At 42.8% G+C, this 17,553-nt stretch overlaps 1 protein-coding gene across 1 annotated transcript in view; it reads right to left on the bottom strand.

Annotated features, from left to right (window-relative positions):
- Positions 1–15,602, bottom strand: part of ULK2 (unc-51 like autophagy activating kinase 2) — a 36,905-nt gene extending 21,303 nt beyond the window's left edge. Inside the window, exons 1-8 of the mRNA XM_058037652.1 lie at positions 14,910–15,602; positions 13,650–13,742; positions 12,368–12,409; positions 4,063–4,095; positions 3,652–3,688; positions 2,074–2,247; positions 926–999; positions 303–404 (exon numbers count right to left, since the gene is read on the bottom strand). Of these exons, the coding sequence (XP_057893635.1) occupies positions 303–404; positions 926–999; positions 2,074–2,247; positions 3,652–3,688; positions 4,063–4,095; positions 12,368–12,409; positions 13,650–13,742; positions 14,910–15,002 (648 nt within the window). The 5' untranslated portion in view covers positions 15,003–15,602. The remainder of the gene's footprint in view (positions 1–302; positions 405–925; positions 1,000–2,073; positions 2,248–3,651; positions 3,689–4,062; positions 4,096–12,367; positions 12,410–13,649; positions 13,743–14,909) is intronic.
- Positions 15,603–17,553: the final 1,951 nt, after the last annotated feature.

Raw genomic sequence — 17,553 nt, 5'->3', positions numbered from 1 at the left:
CTCAGTTTCATGGAGGAAATAGCTTTTGTTCCTAAGCACACATACACAAAAAGGAGACTTTTGCATATGGGCATTAAAGGAGAAAACACCAGGCAGAGCACTGAGGCTCCTTCTTTATGTATTTCCTCTGGATTGAACACACTCATCATGCAGACTAAGCACAAACAACTTCTCCCTTGGCATTCCCAAGCCTGTGCAGCCCCAACACTCAGACATCACTTGCTTCTGCTTTCCTCATCAGAAGCAAGAGCCCCAGGAGTGTCCTTCAGACTGAGAAGGGGGAAAAGGAAAGGAATTGCTACCTGAAAAGGTGGTTTTCCAACAAGACACTGATAAATCACAGTTCCTATGCTCCACAGGTCTGCTTTAGCATCATAGTGTTGAGACATAATCACTTCAGGGGCCTGGAAATAACAGCAAATTCTCAGAAGAGAAAACAACCAAAGGAAAGCCACAGCAATATGAATCTACTGTCAGAGCAGTATTAACTGAGACCACTTCACTGTAAGAGAAAATTAACATTTTCATGTGCATCACATGGCTTGAGAGCTACCAGCTCCACCTAAAATGAAAGCTGAGTTTCAAAACCACAAAGAAATTTCAAATGCTGATGTTCTGAAGAAAGCATCCAGCATTTGGCATGTTTGGCAAGAAGAGGGACATGTTATTTACTTGGCTTCTGCAGTTCTTCTCCTGGACAAACAACCACTAAGAAATGATTGATGTCTCTCTGATTATAACAATCATGGTCTCCAAATCCCAAGGAAATAAAAAAAAGGTAGAAAAACCATGGAAAGGGGAACTACACTCTGTCCCTGATCCTTGTAAAGCAACACGAGGCATTTGCCAATCTGCAAGCAGTCAATTATTTTGTTTTGGCAGGAGAATGTTTGAGACAAGCAAGAAAATGTGAAATATCCCTTACCATGTACATAGGGGAACCACACAGAGTTGCAGCCATCATGTTGCTGTGCAGATAACGAGCAAACCCAAAGTCAGCTGTGTAAAGAACAACCTTGGTCAATGAAGAGAAAGATCATTTTCAAATTTTTACAGTCTAGAAATCACCTGTCTCTGACTGAAATCTGCTACAATTAACAGAAGAATGGAAAAAATACAGGTTTAATATCTAGCCAGCTACATGGAATACTAGAATCTTTGTCATGCTGAAAGAATAATGGATTATCTTTCAAATGAGCAAGCCAAGAAGCAGCAGTGACATCATTTACACAAACTGCTGCTCAGGCACCTCCCCAGCTGCAGAACAGCCTGTCTGGCATCAGCAGGAAAGGATTAAAGTCACTGGCTAAATATAAATGGCTCATTAAGAGTGATGAATATACAATGTGCCTACAGTGAAATCACATCAGGTACAAGCTGAAGAAGTCAAGTTTCAGGTGCCTGAATTTTCCATGCAGGTAAAAGCATCTGAAGCTACCAAGTAAGGACAGCAAGGGAAGAAGTTTGGTCTCCCCTATGCAGTTTTTGAGCAAAAGCACAGGAATGAACTTGTTTAAAACAAGGCAGTTTAAATAGACACTTAACAGACAACAAGGAGTGATTAAAACTCCTGAAGTGGCCTCTGCAGAGGAGTTTGGTAGTACCATGAATATTTGACATCTCTCCCCTGTTACCAGGCCAAACCTCCCTTCTGCCATGCCAAAACCAGGTCATAACCTTCATTTCTAAACCTCTCAAATAACCCTTAGGAGGATCTACCACTAAAAAAGAAAACAGCTGGAAATGCAATTGGAGTCTTGCATACACAGAGTTTTGAAATGGGTTAAAGGCTACTGACAGTTTCAAAAGTTAGATTTATACATAATTAAAATAGTTTAGTACTAGAAACATCAGCTAAATAGATTTGTCCTGCAGATTTAATCAAACAGGTCTTTATGATTCAATCCTTTTTCATCCTGAGAACACAGCACAGCATGAAGCTCATCATTCTTGACTTGCTGTCTGATTTGAATGAATTGAACACACTCCACATGCAGGACTTGAACTGGAGAGCCATTTCTGAGGGGGAAACACCCAAGAGTGCTGATTTCCCTCCCACAGAGGGAGCTGTACCTATTTTGATGCGGATGCCGCTGACGCTGGATTTGCGGCGGCTGGCGTAGGACAGCAGGATGTTCTGGGGCTTCAGGTCCCTGTGGATGATGCCTTTGCTGTGCAGGATCCTCATGGCTGCTGCAATCTGCTGCAGGAACACTCGGATGGTGTCCTCACTCAGAGTCCCCTTAGCTGGCAGTGACACACACAGGAGCAGGGGGGAGAAAAAATACCAATAAGTTTAGCTAAAAGCAATCAGCTTCATGGTGATCAGCTGAAAACATAGTGAGTTATAATCTAATCATCATGAGTTACAATCCAGTCTCCTGTGTTTTTCTACAAATGTAAATATTCTCAACAATATTGACATCACCACAGTTTTAGAGCAGCTACAGAACTCTAAATAATCTGTTTTTCCAGTGGTTTATTCAACTCGGTAGCATCGTAATTATAAAACTTCTCAATTGCCATTAAATCTCAAATTAAATCTCATTAAGTTTCAAGCTGAGTCAAGGGAAATTTAGGTTGGATATCGGGAAAAAGTTTTTTACAGAAAAGGTGATGAAGCACTGGAATGTTCTGCCCAGGGAGGCGTGGAGTCACCACCCCTGGGTGTGTTTAACAAAGCCTGGATTGGCACTGGGTGCCAGGGTTTGGGTGAGGTGTTGGGGCTGGGTTGGACTCAATGATCTTTAAAAGTCTCTTCCAACCCAGTAATTCTTTGAAATCCTAAACTTTGAAATAAAAAAGGCAAAGGAAGCAAGAAAATAAAAGAACTTCACATTAAGTATAACCAAAAAATCATTGTTCTTTATGGAGATGCTGAGAACAACTCTGCTCAGAAATTTCATCCATGATAAAACTTATTTTGAAAGGAAAAAAAATGAGATGTACTTTTGAAAGTCTCTTCTGAAGGTATTACCTCATTCTGCAGCCCAAAAAAGCACTGAACACAGGAGCTGGATTTCACTGAGTCTTTCCAAAGGTTTTAATGGCAAGTGAATTAGGCTTTTAATACACACAGTTACCATAACAATAGCTGTGCATAAAAAGATTCCTTCAACAGGCTGACATACAAGGGCAAGTAGAATATTTTCATCATGAAAAATGTGAAGATTAACATCTCTGCTCAAAATTTTGGTTGGAATAAGAATCCATTTGTCATGATTTAGAAATTCTGTCCTCACTTTGGGCAGAGCCATGGAAAATCTCTCCTAAGCCAGCACTGCCTCTTTTTCAGAGCATTATTATAGAAGTAAATCAGTGGTTTTAAATTCACATCTTGGAAAAGAAAAACAGGTGCAATCAAAACACTGGGAACAACCCCCAAAATGTAGTTTTAGAAATAGAAACCCACACATCTTTTCAGCATGCTGCTGATGGTTAACTACAGCCTCTCCCTCATTGACAAATAAGGGAATGTTACATTCAGCTGTGGCAAAAAATAAAAAAGCATTTTCTGTCTGTGAATTACCAATTCATTTACCCTTATTTAAAGCACAAGCAAAAAAATCTCAGAGAAACATCAATGGATGTGAGGAATACAGAATATAAACACATAAAGCAAAATAATAGGGAAATACAGTAATCAATTACCTTGTAAGTAATCTGCCAAGTCCCCACCATTGCAGTACTGTTAAAAACAAAGGGTTTTATTTAAAATATTTAAAATAAAAGCACTAAAACACCTGCTACATCATTGCTACTTTGTAATTTTTAATGAAAATTAGATCACTTCCAGCTGTTTGCCTTAAAATTGTTTTGTCAATTATTTGTAATTAATAATTTGATTTTCACCCTTCATCAATACTTACAGTATCATAACATGAAACTGAATAATTTATGAAACAAACAGTGCTGATAAATTTAATGGGGCATAGGAAATTAATAATTTCCTTTTCAAAATAGTTTGTTTTAGCAAGCCATGGTTAGTTTGCAGCTGTGCAAATGAACAGTTTTGTCTAAAAGTCTTTAAAATCAACCAGAAACATACATGTTAACACATACCTCCATGACCAAAAAGACAGAATTGGGCATTTCCTAAAAGAGAAGAAGAAAAGTGATTTAAGAATGTGAGAATACAAAATCTGTACCTGCATTAACCAAGTGCAACATGGGATTTTCCCATCCCTGAGACACCTTAAAGTCATTGTTTCAGAGCATAGCAAAAGTGTAGATTTTTCACTAGCAGATATTTTACATTTCCAATAATATTTTCATATGCAAAACCATAAAAGCACCAGGCAGTACTTCCATGAAGTGCCTCCCTGAGTGAGCTCTGGCAGCAGCAATCCCTGCCATGCTCCTCAGGGCAGGGCTGGGAGCTCTGTCCATCCTCCTCACATTTTCCAAAGCATTCACCTCCCATGACCTCCCTGCAACCTGAATTCCCTCTCTTGTAACTGGGGAAAAGTTCCTGAAAGACAGATTGCCCAACTTCTACTGTAAATTACCTACACCCTTCACAAATCCAGTTACAAAAATAAATCCCTGCTTGAAGCTGACTGTAACAAAAACATTCATCCTGTTTCCAAATATTTATTTTGTGTGAGGGAAGAAAGGCCTGACCTGTTTGTTGCTAATAATCAACATTGTTTTCCACAGTCTCCTGCATAAGACAGCTCTGGTGGGCCTACAAAATTGAAGATTCTGAGAGTTTTTTTAAAGCAAAAGTATTTTTTTCTCCCTCTGAGCTGATTAAGATTGAAAGGAAAGAACACAAAGAGAACTGGAAGGAAACTAAAGGAAGTGCACAGTAAACAGGATGATGCTTTCAGTTACACAGTGTGTTACCTCCCTTTCCCTTTAAAAATAAACTTAAACAAGGGCTGACAGATTGAGGGAAAATATGGTTTTTTAAGGCAGTTGAAGGAAAAAAAGTGAGATGGCACCAGACAAGGGCAGGCACAGGCCCCAGTGGGAAGTGGGACTGCAGACAGTCTGACTAAATTCTGCTGAAGTGTCACAAGGAAGGCAAGAGGGACATTGCACTGCAAAATAAATGCTGTGAACTCAGGCACCCTCCCCTGTGCTTGCACTGACACTTCAGCAGATGCTCCATTTGACCACTCTGGCAAGAATTGCCACCAGGGTGCCATTGGCAAGGGCTCAGTTCTGTTAGAAAACTTGAAAAAGAGAAATAAAAGCAAAAATGGGCCCGGGCTAGAGAAACCAATGACCCCTAAACACAGCACAGAGGCCAGGGATGGCACAGCCCATCACAGACACTGACACCCAGACAACTCCAAATAATGGAAATAATTACAGTTCAAGATGAACTGGATGGTTTAAGGTTAATTCAAGGCTGTATTAACCTGCTTCACTTTGGGGAAGAATTTAGTCACTCCTGTCTGTGTTACAGAAATGCATTTGAGGTTCTTTCCAGCCCAAAACATCAAGCACATTTTGCAGACTTGTTTACATTTGGAAATTAGCTTTGAAGAAAACAAGTTTCTAGGAATATGAGTCAAATCTGTTGGGAATGGCAGGCAAACTCCAAGCAATATAGAATATTAAAGCAGCAGCGATCACATTTCAGGAAGCCTCAATTGTTCAATGCTTCTGCAATAGCTGTGGCCAACATGAACCATAATTTACATTCCTACAAACACCTCAAAACCTCAGTGCACACAGCAAAGCAAAATAGCCCATTAGTAATTACTTGCTTTGCAAATTACTGGAAATATATAATTGTTCCTTTCTGCATTGTTCCTCTGCACCAACACCTTCCAAGACAGAAGCTGTCTTTTAGGAATCTGAGATCCCAATTTAACAAATTGAAAATTCTGCCAAGTGAGGATCCCTTCACTTAAAGGATAGCTGTGATGTGGAGCAGAACACCCCAAGGGAAGTCCAGTGACAAGAAAGCAGCTCAGCTCCTGGATTTCCAGCCCAGCATTGCAATCCCATGAATCACAAAGATATTCCATGGTGTCAGAGCCTCCACAGCACAAACCAGCAGCTTAGGGCAGCAGGTAATGCTCAGCTCATGACAGACATTTATTACATTTATTCATCACAGAACTAAGAGGATCTGTGTGCTGGATTCCCTTGGAAACAAAGTCCTCTCAAATGAACTGCTCTCTTCAGAAACACTGAGCTGATGATTTGCCCTGTTGTACCAGCCTTCACCTGTTTGGAAAGTCATTGCTGCAGACCACACTGGATTGCCCTCAAAGAGAATTACTCGTCTCTTTTTTTTTTTAATGTCTTAAATGTATAAGAATGTTTATGTTCTTGATGAAAAATAACAAACCAAGTCACCAAGTAAAGTCCCAGTAAGAAGTAGAGCATGATTCCTTAATGTAGCTTAGAAAATCCTTTTTTAATGAATCAGCAGAGCAGATTAGAGATCCCACAAAGACATTTTCCCAGACTCAAAAGTCCTCTCTAGCTCATAGTGAGGAAGTAACAGCCTGCACAGAACTGATACCAACCTCCCCAACCACAACTTGTCCCAAGTTGAACTCACAACCAAACCCTTTTCAATATCCCACCAACACAAGCTTCACTTCAAAACAACTGAACTCGTTCAACCCTTCAGAGCTGCTCAAATTTTGCCTTCCAGTTCTTGGCCAGCCTGGCTGGAATGTGATCTCCATTTGGGGAATACATTCAGAACAGACAAGACAGTTCTGGAGATATATTTTCCCCTTCTAAATGATTTTGCTGAACAATAAAGCTCTCCCTATCACCATTCCCCAGACTGGTGACTTCTGCTGACTGGCTCTGCAGAGAAAAGTGCTCAAAAAGGAAAGATTAAAAACCAGCATGTTTCACATCTAACATTCAGGAATAAAGCTGACCTAGCAAGTTATTCTAAACTGCCTCTTGAAACAGATAACAAAGCTTTCAGCAATTTGTATTGATGTACAGATCACAAAATTAGTGCAGCTGGAGTTGTTCTGACCTACACTTCTACCTAGATAAATAAGTAAAACAAATATCTGCTGGTGTTGCAACAATTAGCAGTCCTGCCCAGCAACACACTGAAAGTTTTCTTGATAAAAACCTACTTTTGCTCCTTTTTATTCTGAATCTAAGTTTTACTTTCAAGCAGAGGCTAACAGGAAACCAATTTGCAATTTTGAAAGGTAAACAGATAAACCTAAGAGAAAGAGGTTAAGAGGCAACATATTTGCCAAAACTTGCTATGTTTTAATCCAAGGATTCCAGCAGTTGTCTTGGGGGATGCAAAATTCAACTTGAATCACAGTCTCAGCAAAGTAGTTCCATTTAAAAAAAACATTAATTGAAAAAGAAGTCATTACATCCATGGTTACTTCCCAGAGCTGTTGCTAGATCCTTGGAGTAGTGGCAGAGACATTCCCTGGATTTCATTCTGGTTCCCAAGTCCTCCTTTAGAACAAGCTGAAGGTCTGCAAGGAGCTGAGTGAGCTCCCAAAGCAGCAGCTGTGGCAAATAGTTACTCCCTTTTCACTTCAGGTCTGCAGATTTGATTTCATGGCAGTTGATGATGGGAGTCCCCAAAGCAGGAGAGTTACCCTGGCAGCTTGAGCACTGCTGTTATCTGATTCATTTTCTGCTGTGTTCATTTGTGCTATATTGGATTTAATTTTTGGCCAAGAACACTCATTTTTTTGGGTTTTAAATACATTTGGCAAAAATTCTAATGATATAGTGGAAAAGGACAGGTCCAGATCTTTTAAAGGCTGTTTCTCTCTGTATTAGACATTCTTGGTTTACTTTGTGCGGGCAACACAGCAGCAACTTCTGTGTTCATCTCCTATCACCCCAAGGACTGAACATTTTTGTTAATTCTGACAAAATATTAAATCTCAGACTAAATGTCACTTGACATGTGCCTGTAGGATTCCAACAGGGTGCATGCTGCCAATTATTCACATAAAAAAGAGCAATCAGCCATGGAGAAATGCACCACAAGAACTGGATCATCCATTTGCTGTTAGTGAAATGCTGAATTTAACCAATGTATGGGAGGTGGGGAAAGAGGCTGCTCTGCTCCCAGCACCAAGGTTCAGCAGAGTTTTGTACTAAAAAAAAATCACGTGAAACAGTTCTGAAATTCAAATTACAGCATCCAGGCACAGCAGGTAAGCAAAAGACTGTGTAGAAACTCTTCTGAAACAGTTCTGAAATTCAAATTACAGCATCCAGGCACAGCAGGTAAGCAAGGCCTGTGTAGTAACTCCAACTCTGGTTCTGTGGGTCACAACAAATTCTAATCCTGGCTGTCTCCAGCATTTACTCTGCATCATTCCTGCACTGTCATAACCAACCTTGGGCTGGCATCAGCTGCCAGGTAACATTTCAAAACCTTTACACTTGCTACAGGGCAGGATTTTTCTTTTATCTGAACAGCATGTTCTCATATGATTGTTTCCACACAGACACAGGGGATGGATATTGACACACACAAAGGCCTTAAGCAAGGAGCTGAGGGAACAAAAATAAAGATATTGAGACACTCTCTGTTCTGCTGGGAGTGTGGAGGCAATGCAAGCTGTGAGACACTGAGATCAGGAGCACACACAGGATGCCTGCAGCAAATATCTCAAGAAACACATGCAATAGCACCAGACCAACTGGAGTCCTTGGGTAAACCAGAAGTATTTAATTCCTGCTGCTAAAACAACAGTTCCTCCCCTCAGCACCCCTGCTAAGAACTCCTGGGCTCTGTGTGTACAACAAAGCTGAGCTGAAGGTCCCAGAAGGATTTCTGGCTCCATTCCCACTGGCTTTCTCTGCTTCCAAGGACAGCAGAAGCAGCTGCAGGTTTTTTGTCTGCCCTGTAGCAACAAGCTAAGACAAGAAACCATTTTTATCCAGATACTGTTTCTCCAATAACACTCTAGAAATTAGTTCTCCCTAAACTACTGTTCAAATAGCAAACTTCAGACTCCATACAGTGAGGACATTAATTCATTCTCCTAAAATGCTATCTCCAAGATACATTACAGGCTTTCACTGTGAGGGCTGACATTCTAGAGAGGTTTTGAATTAAATTATTTGCTAAAACAGGCACTGTCTGGCACTGTGGAAGAGATTAGTTCTACTCAGCACACACTTGGGATCATGAACTGCACAAAACTGTAAACTCATGTCCTAAATATAGAACATTCCAAATAACTCACTGATACCTTCATTCCACTTCAGTGGAATACTTTATCCAAGGATCTCAGTGTATTTTACACTGGTAAATTAGAAGCTATTTTAGACTCCTTTTACTTTTGAGAAACAGTGGCTCCACTCCTCCAATTAACAGGATCCAAGAGTGATTTTCTTTTGCAGGATGAATGACATCCCACAGCACCACCACGGGAAAAGAGTTGCATCCTTAAACCATTTTAGAGATTTGGGAGATTATTCTTGAATGACAGACAATCAAACACTTGCCCAAGAAGATAAGTGAAAAGTGTCTCTTGCTATCCATCTATCATATCTGAGTTTCTTTAAGGATTTTTAAAAAAAAAATCATTTCACCTCTAGGGATGAGCTATTTTCCAGAACCCTACTGCTGAAAAACATTTGTCTCTCCCAGATGGAGGGTTTTTATTTAAATATCTGTACAAGTTTCCTCAGCCTCAGCACCATGGCCTCCACACCCTGGTGTGTGCAGCTCCCCACCCTGGGAGCAGTGCAGTGCTCTGCTTACATAAAATGCTTATCTGCAGCTCAAACCTGCCAGAGCTGCACGTCCACCTCATGGAAATCAAGGGCAATTATCCTGCTGGCTGCAGAACAAAACATTTTTATGCCACCATCAACACACAGCAGTTCACTGGGGTGTGGCCCCAGACGAATGGGCACTTCTAGTAATTGAAGTGCAGACACACTAACAGCACATCAGATGGTGCTCCCAGGAGATGGAGGGGGAGCACTGGAGAAGGGCTGAAAATGTTCATGCACAATCAGCAGAATGGCCCACGAGTTCGGCTTGGATTTCATTAAAACCTCCATGGTGTATCTATCTTTATTGTGCTGACTTGTGTGAGTGGTCATGCAACAGGAGCACAACCATAAATGAAGAGACATGGAGGAGAGGGAATCTAACAACTTCCTGAGAATCAATCCAAATGAAGCTTTTTGCAATATATAAAATAATAATTGTACATTTATTCTCAAAAGATGCATTCCAAATTGCTATGTTTTCATCTAAAGTACTGTCATTAATTTATTATTATGAGAGTGAAAGTATTCATCCTTATCACAGTCAATTTACACTTTTTTCACTTAGTTTTGCCACTTTCATTGCACACCATCTTTTCTATCTGAAAACTCAGAGTAACAATCAGCTCTTGGCATATTCAGCTACATGATATGTCAAACTGCAACTGAAACAGGAGCATTTTCTTATTTCAAACTGTCTAAGGTTAAGAAAAGCTTCAGCCCAACAGAACTACAAAAATAAAACAGACTCCCATTCACACTGAGAACTTCCTACTGTGACACAGACTCCACTGGCTCCAGCACTGAGGGGAAAAAATACCTTCTGTAAACTTAGAAATAGCTTGAGATCCTAAAGTCTTATCTGCTGGACTGTATCACCATGTTCACAACACCCTGGCAAACAAAAAGGGCACACATGCTAGAACATGAAATGCTACAGAAAATTAGTAGGTGGAACAGCCTACCAGACATGTGAATGCCTTGCATAGTGTTCATTCTTGCTGGGCTATAAATTAAATGTAATCACAGAAGTTAATGATGTCTGCCACTTCACACACACAGCAGAAAGGGAAAAGCTCATTTGTGCAAGTGGCACACTCTTTATATCACATTTTGCAAAGCAATTCCTGTTGCCAAGCTTTGTGTTTGCCATGAATGTGTTTGAAATGTATCAAGGTACAGGACACAGGTTTGCCCTTCTCTTTGCTTTAACTGCTCATTTTATTTAAACACAATAATTGGTGACAAGCAGCAACATCCCCCTCTCAAAGGGAGCAGCACTGATCATTCAAGAAAATCTGTCACCTCTTCCTGGGGCAGAACAGAAAAGTCAAAAAGTTATTAAAGAAACCATAGACAACTGTAGGATTCTGGAGTCTCTTTCCTTGTGCATAAACCAAAAAAACAAAGAGTTTCTCCAAAGCTCAGATGTTAAACCATCAGAACACCCAACTATTCCACTACCCCCACACTGAGCTGCAGAGCTGACTAAGGAACCTCCATGTATAAACAACTGTAAATGATAAATCTGAAATTCAGCTGCTTACTCACACACCAACACCCTCAGCCAACAATTCCAGTTGCTTCTGAGATGTCTGGACATACTAAATTTAGGATGCTGAGAGATGATTTCCACTTAGCAATGCTCAGGAAAACCTGGTCTCATCAAGAAGCACAGCAGACAATACTTTCCTTCTCAGAGCAGATAACATCACTCAAAATTTAGATTTTTTTGAAGTCAAGATCCAGGAAAAACAAACAGTCTCTAGATTGAACCTAGAAGTTTTGATGCACAGTCAGCTGCTACATGAACATCTCAGCTTGGTACCAAAAGTAATTGAAAATTACTTTTGAGTAAGTAGGACTCAAAAGTGAATAGGACTCGAGTCCTACAGCCCTAGAAATCCTGAGCTCACCTAATTTATGACCCATGAATACAGATTTCTACAGCAAAAGATAGAAATCCACACAAACTGAAAGATTTAGCATGTGAATGTGTAAAGACAGGAAGGACTGAATGTCACAATCTCTATTTTGTGTTGCTTTGACTATGCAATGCCCCAAAGGTGCTTCTCAGTAATTTTATTTTTTTTTATCAGTGTAACTCTGTATTTAAAATCAGGCCTGAGCCCAGGAGATAAATGTATAGATCTTATTCCAGCAGAACAAATGCATGAGCTGCCTCATGTCTGATTTAGCTTTGCTCCACACTGGCAGGCCTCAGGATACAAAAATTCCCTTCCTAAGCAGAGCACACTCCCCTAGACAGGCTGCAGAGCAACTCCTGCACCTCACCAGGCAATAGAGACAGGAAAACAACCTGAGGGAATTTAATTGAAGAGATCCAAGTGTCTGCTTGGCTTTTTTCTCTGTATCCTGTCCTTCTGGACACACAGGCAACAGATACGTGTGACTGTGGTTTTCTGCTTTCTTCAGTTCCTCTTCACTGGCACAGGGCTCAACACCACATTTCTGTGTCACACAGATGCCCAAGATGCTGCTCTTACTGTCACTTGTTTTTGCTGAATTCCCAATTGATGACAGCAACAAAATAGATCCATTCAAAATAAATCCATTCAAAATCTTCCACTTGGCATACATGATATATATTCATTATATTTTCGTAAATTCATTTTTAAAAAGGCATCAAAATATATTTTACCTGGACATCATAAAGAGCTACAATGTTCTCATGCTGAAGTTCCTGTAAAACAAAATATTTGTATTATGGAAAAAGGTTATTAGTATTACTACTATTATTATTAATTAAATTTGCTGATAATGCTGATTTGGTGATAATCAAAGAGAATCTTTTTATGATGATCAGATGGAATTTAGAGGAAATCCCAGTTGTTTAGACAATATTTAAAGGATAAGGAAGTTAGGCAATATCTTGAGAGGTCATAAAAACATTTGGTTCCAGAACTTTATGTCAATGACTTGTTACAGAAAGTACCAGAGCACAAGATCCTCTAATGAGCACTGAAAGCTGACAAGATTTAATTTCCTACTCTTACATAATTCCTTGCTTAGTGAAGTAACCAACTCGACCATGTTCAAATCAACCTTACTTTTCTAATACAAGGAAAATCAAACCAAATAACATTAAAGAAAACTCATGGGACAGCTCATAATTATTTGTAGCTGCTCAAAAAACTTTTGTTTGTTAAGTACTTGCAGCACACTAATACTCCCAACACTAACTCTGGTATATATTAAATAAATGAGAATATAATATCTATATAAAGTAGTGATGTATAATAGAATATAATAGTATATAAAGCAGTGATGTATCTCAAGAAGCTCAGAAACATGGGAAGAAAGCAGCACTCAGTATTACTGCAAAGCTGTGTGAAATGAGATGTGAAATCCAGAGAGCAGGGAATGCTAAATGACCACCCAAGGAGAAGTTTCCATAAAATAACACTGAAAAGCTGAAAGATGCCCCATTGCATTTCCTCTGCTAGAGCCACACTGCACATTTAAGGCAATTATCACAAGTCAGAATGGGCAGCTGCTGCAGGAATTAAAGTCAGCTCACTGGTTACAGCTTTCAAGGCAGCTCTGAGCAAAAAAGATGAAGAAAGATCAAAGACTGATGCTTCACCCTCAGCTGTGATCTGCTGGGAACAGGAGCCCCATTGGCCATCCTGAAGGACAAACTCTTCCACGTGTGCAACAAGCAAAGCACAGACACTGTTTCCACAACAATTTGCTTCTTTTAACTGCAAAATCATGCTCACAACCTGCTCTGAGACATTTCCAGAACTAAAGATGTAATTTTTTTTCTGTTTTTCTTAGTATTTTTATTTCTGGATCGCTAACAATGAAACATCACAGCAGCAATTACTGTGACAGCACCCATGACCTGGAATGAACTAGGTCAGAAGTCTCTTTTCCTTTTCAAGCAAAGCAGCTTTAAAAATCACTGCAAATTAACATACCTTTAAGATTTTTATTTCTTTCCCAAGTAGGATTTGTGACTTCGACAAGTTCTTTTTGTTAATACTCTTTATGGCTACTTCCCAATCAGTTTTCTGGAAGTTAACAAAAAAAGTACTGTTAGTTTACTCTTTTTTTTTTTTTTTTAACTTTATTCTCTTAACAACTATCTAGGAAAATACAGAGAAAAAGTTGCAAGATCACCCCTCTTCTACCCACTAGTTATTAATACGTCACATGACACCATCAAGAACTATTTCATTCCACAGCTATTAAAATCCAGCTACACTGCATTTGGCTACACTGCATTTTAATGGATTCCAATGCACTAAAAACAAAACAAAATAAAACCTAAGTAATCGTATCCCATTTATTTTTTGGTAGCAGTGCTATATATTTGCTTTTTTAGACTTCTCTCAATGATGAAGTTACTTTCACTGTCCTTTTTAAGGACTTCTCATTTTCAGCTTTTCTATACTCTGCAGATGAAAACTGCACAGAACCCCCTCTGTTTTAAGCAAGTTTATGTATTGTCTATTTATATATTATTCTATAATATATATTATATTATTTATTTCTGAGGTGGGAGCACCTCCATTGGCCTTTAAAGTTTCCGTTTTCATTTCTCTTTTTTTTTTTTAACCCCAAAATCACTGCACCGCGCCTCTCCAAGCCCTGAGCACTGTTAATCCTCCAAAATGCTAAATCTCAAGGGCTGTTTTCTGGAAAGCAAAGCTCTTTAGGCACCAGAATAAACTCGCAGCATCAAGAAACCATAACGTAACTATGAATATCCGGGGCGATGAGCAAGTCACGCCAGGAAACCAGACACCTCTGAATTTAAGAAATCTTCAGCCAATCCCAAAGGAGACAATTTTCCATTAGATCCCTCGTTATCCAGCGAGATAAACATGACCCTCCCGACAAACAAAGGGCTCAGCCTCCCCTACAGCTGCAACTCTCCCCTCGCCGCTATGGCAGGGACAGGGGAGGAGCGGTGGGACCGCGGACAGGCCGGTGGGGTCGAGGGAAAGGAAAAAATAAAGATTTTCTGGATGCCGGCGCCGGATCCCGGCTCAGGGCCGCGGGGCAGCCGCGGGCCGCAGCCCAGCCCGCATCTCCCTTCGGCTCTTTTTTCTCCCAAACCACGTCAAAACTCCGCAGAGGACACAACCCTCCCACCACCACCGCAGCTGTCACCCACCCGAGGGGCTCCTGTGGGCCCCGGGTTGTGTAACCAGCCCCGCTCCGTCGCTGTTTACCTTGCGGTGGCGACCTTTGAAGACCACAGCAAAGGCTCCGTGTCCTATCAGGTCCTTCTTGCTGTACTCAAAGTCCCCCACCACCTCCATCATCCCTCAGCGGGGCATGAAGCCCCCGGGAAGGACGGAGGGAAAACAAAGGGGCTCTTCCTGCAGCTACAGCCGCCTCACGGCAACCGGCGGCGGGGTGGGAGCCTGCCCCGGTCCTGGCTGCCCCCGGCGGCGGGGGCAGCTCCTCTCATAGCGCCGCAGACCCCCGGGCCGGCGGGGCTGCTGCAGGGCGTCACCGAGGCGAGGGGCTCCGTCGGGCATGGGGAGGGGAAAGAGGGGAATCTCAAGGGTCGGTTGTGAGGGGACAGCGCGGCATCGGCGCCGGAACGAGGGGCCTTCTCAGCGGGGAAGGGGGTTCCGTGCCCTGCCGCTGCCCGGCCCCATGGCCCCGCCACAGCGGGGGCTGCCAGCGCCGCGGCCCCGCTCAGGGACCGAACCCCAGAGCATCCAGCGAAGCGGGGAGAGGCGCGGCCCACGGCTTCGGGGATGGCTGTCGCTGTCGCCGCCGCAGCCCTCGCGAGAGCGGAGGAAGCAGTGAGGGTGCGGACGGGGGTCTCTCAGGCCGCCAGCGCCTCCCGGGGCTCCTGCGGCTCCACCACTTCCTCCACAGAGATCCGCACTCGGCCAGCCCCGGCTGCGAGTGCCCGGCCCTATGCACCGCCTCGCGGTTCTTATAGGCCGCAGTGCGCAGGCCCGGGCGCTCGGGTGCTTCCGCCGGCGGCCAAAGAGTGCCTCACCCCGGGTAACCTGGCGGTTCCTCCGCCGCCAGCGCCTCAGAGCGGGGCCGTTGCCCCGAGCCCTCCGGGGACCGCGCTGAACCCGTCCCGTCAGGGCTCCGGGGGTCGGTGTGCTCGTCTTCTCAGTGACGAGGGTGATCCAAGCCCCTGGGCCCACCCTTGCCCTCACGCCGGGGCAGAGAGGCCAAACTCAGCCCTCACGCCCGGCCATCATCTCAGCCCTTCCCTCGGCCGCCTCAGGCGCACCCGGCAGCGAGGACAACGCTGAGGGGCCACCAGGGGAAGAGCGAGGAGCGGAGCTGCACAGGACAAGAGCTGGGACAGTCAGGTATGGAATCATCCCAGGTTTCCAAGGCAGTGGCACTGCTTAGATAGTACCTCCAGGTCACACACCCTCAGCCCTGTCCCTGCTCCAGGTCACACACTTTCAACCCTATCCCTGCTCCAGTAGTGAGCAAGATTCTCCCTCAAACCTGAAACAAGGAATTTCAATGGATGGAGAGGCAATGGAGGAACAGGCATTCAAAGTGCTGTGAGCCAAAACACTTAGAGTTGTTTGCTCCCTTTATAAGGAGAACAACGCCTGTAATTTACAGCCCCTGCCTCCCAGCACTTTTAGATCAGCCTGGAGCTGTTTACAGCACGTACAAACATTAAAAAAAACCCAACCAGCCACCGAACAACAGTCACATGGAGCCGCTGACCTTCACCTCCAGGTTCACATAATTATGCTCCTTTCCTCTGTGTTCATTCCTCACTGCTCTCTTGCCATGTTCTCCATCACACCACCTCCACATCCCAGTTCCAGACCCTTTCAGGCTTCCCCAGTATCCCCAGTGGGTGCAGGCTGTGACCCCACACAGCTGTGCTGTCCCTTCCCTGGCGTGACCCAGGCAGGCTCTGCTTTCAGTGTCACCAGATCAAAACAGAGACTGAGCGAATAGCTCTGCAGCTGGGCCTCTCCCCATTCCTCACTTATCTCCCTTGGCTTTCCAACACTCCAAACCTGGAGCAGTGTGCCATGTCAGGACCTCCTCAGCTAAAGACTTCTTCACCGACAATGAACTTAGATGTAAAAATATCCAGCAAGAGATTCTTAAGGATTGACAGTTTTATGAGGGGCATTTTAAGCTATCAGAGGAATCCTAAGAGATTTCTTTTGTGAGGGCTTTAAAACCCCTCAAAACTGAATCCCCCCCTTTATCTGGTGAAGTTTTGAGCCCCCACCCAAAATCCACCCCAGCACTACCCTAAAAACAACACCAAGAAAGTGGAGTTGGACAATAATTTCAACAGCTGAGAACACCCCTCTGGAAAGAATAAATGAGATGTAAAAATATTCCAAGTTAATCATAAATTTAAGTGTTGGTAGTAACAGACACTTTGTGATATGCTTCACAGTGTCCCTTTAAACCAGGAAAAAGCCCACAAGCCTCCATGTGTTAAATATTCTGATTCATAAAAATAATTTCCCTCAGAACCGGTTGTTTATTGCCATCCACCAATTCTCACTTCAGTATTAATCCTCCCAGCGTCAGCGTGTATCCTCACCCCAAAATCAATGTCACAAGCTACATTCTAGGGAAGCTGAAAAACAAATTCATTCAGAAGATGCCGTTTGAGCAGATAAAAGTCACCACAGCCATGACTAAGCCACCCGATCTGCATCACACTTGCGAACCGAGACACATTTCCCGACACATTTCCCTTGGGCAGCAGCGCTGCCTCACGTCCTTTTTGTCCTCCTAATGGGGCTGGAGCCCTGGAGCAGGTTTGTTTGGGCACAGCGAGGACAAACAGGCAGGAGCGGCAGCGAGGTTTGACCGGAATAACAAAACACCCCGCGCTGGGATGGC

Source organism: Melospiza georgiana, chromosome 19 (assembly GCF_028018845.1).
Source record: "Melospiza georgiana isolate bMelGeo1 chromosome 19, bMelGeo1.pri, whole genome shotgun sequence".
NCBI classification, from domain to species: Eukaryota; Metazoa; Chordata; class Aves; order Passeriformes; family Passerellidae; genus Melospiza; species Melospiza georgiana.
The sequence above is the reverse complement of the archived record's forward strand: the minus strand, read 5'-3'. Positions and strand labels throughout refer to the sequence as shown.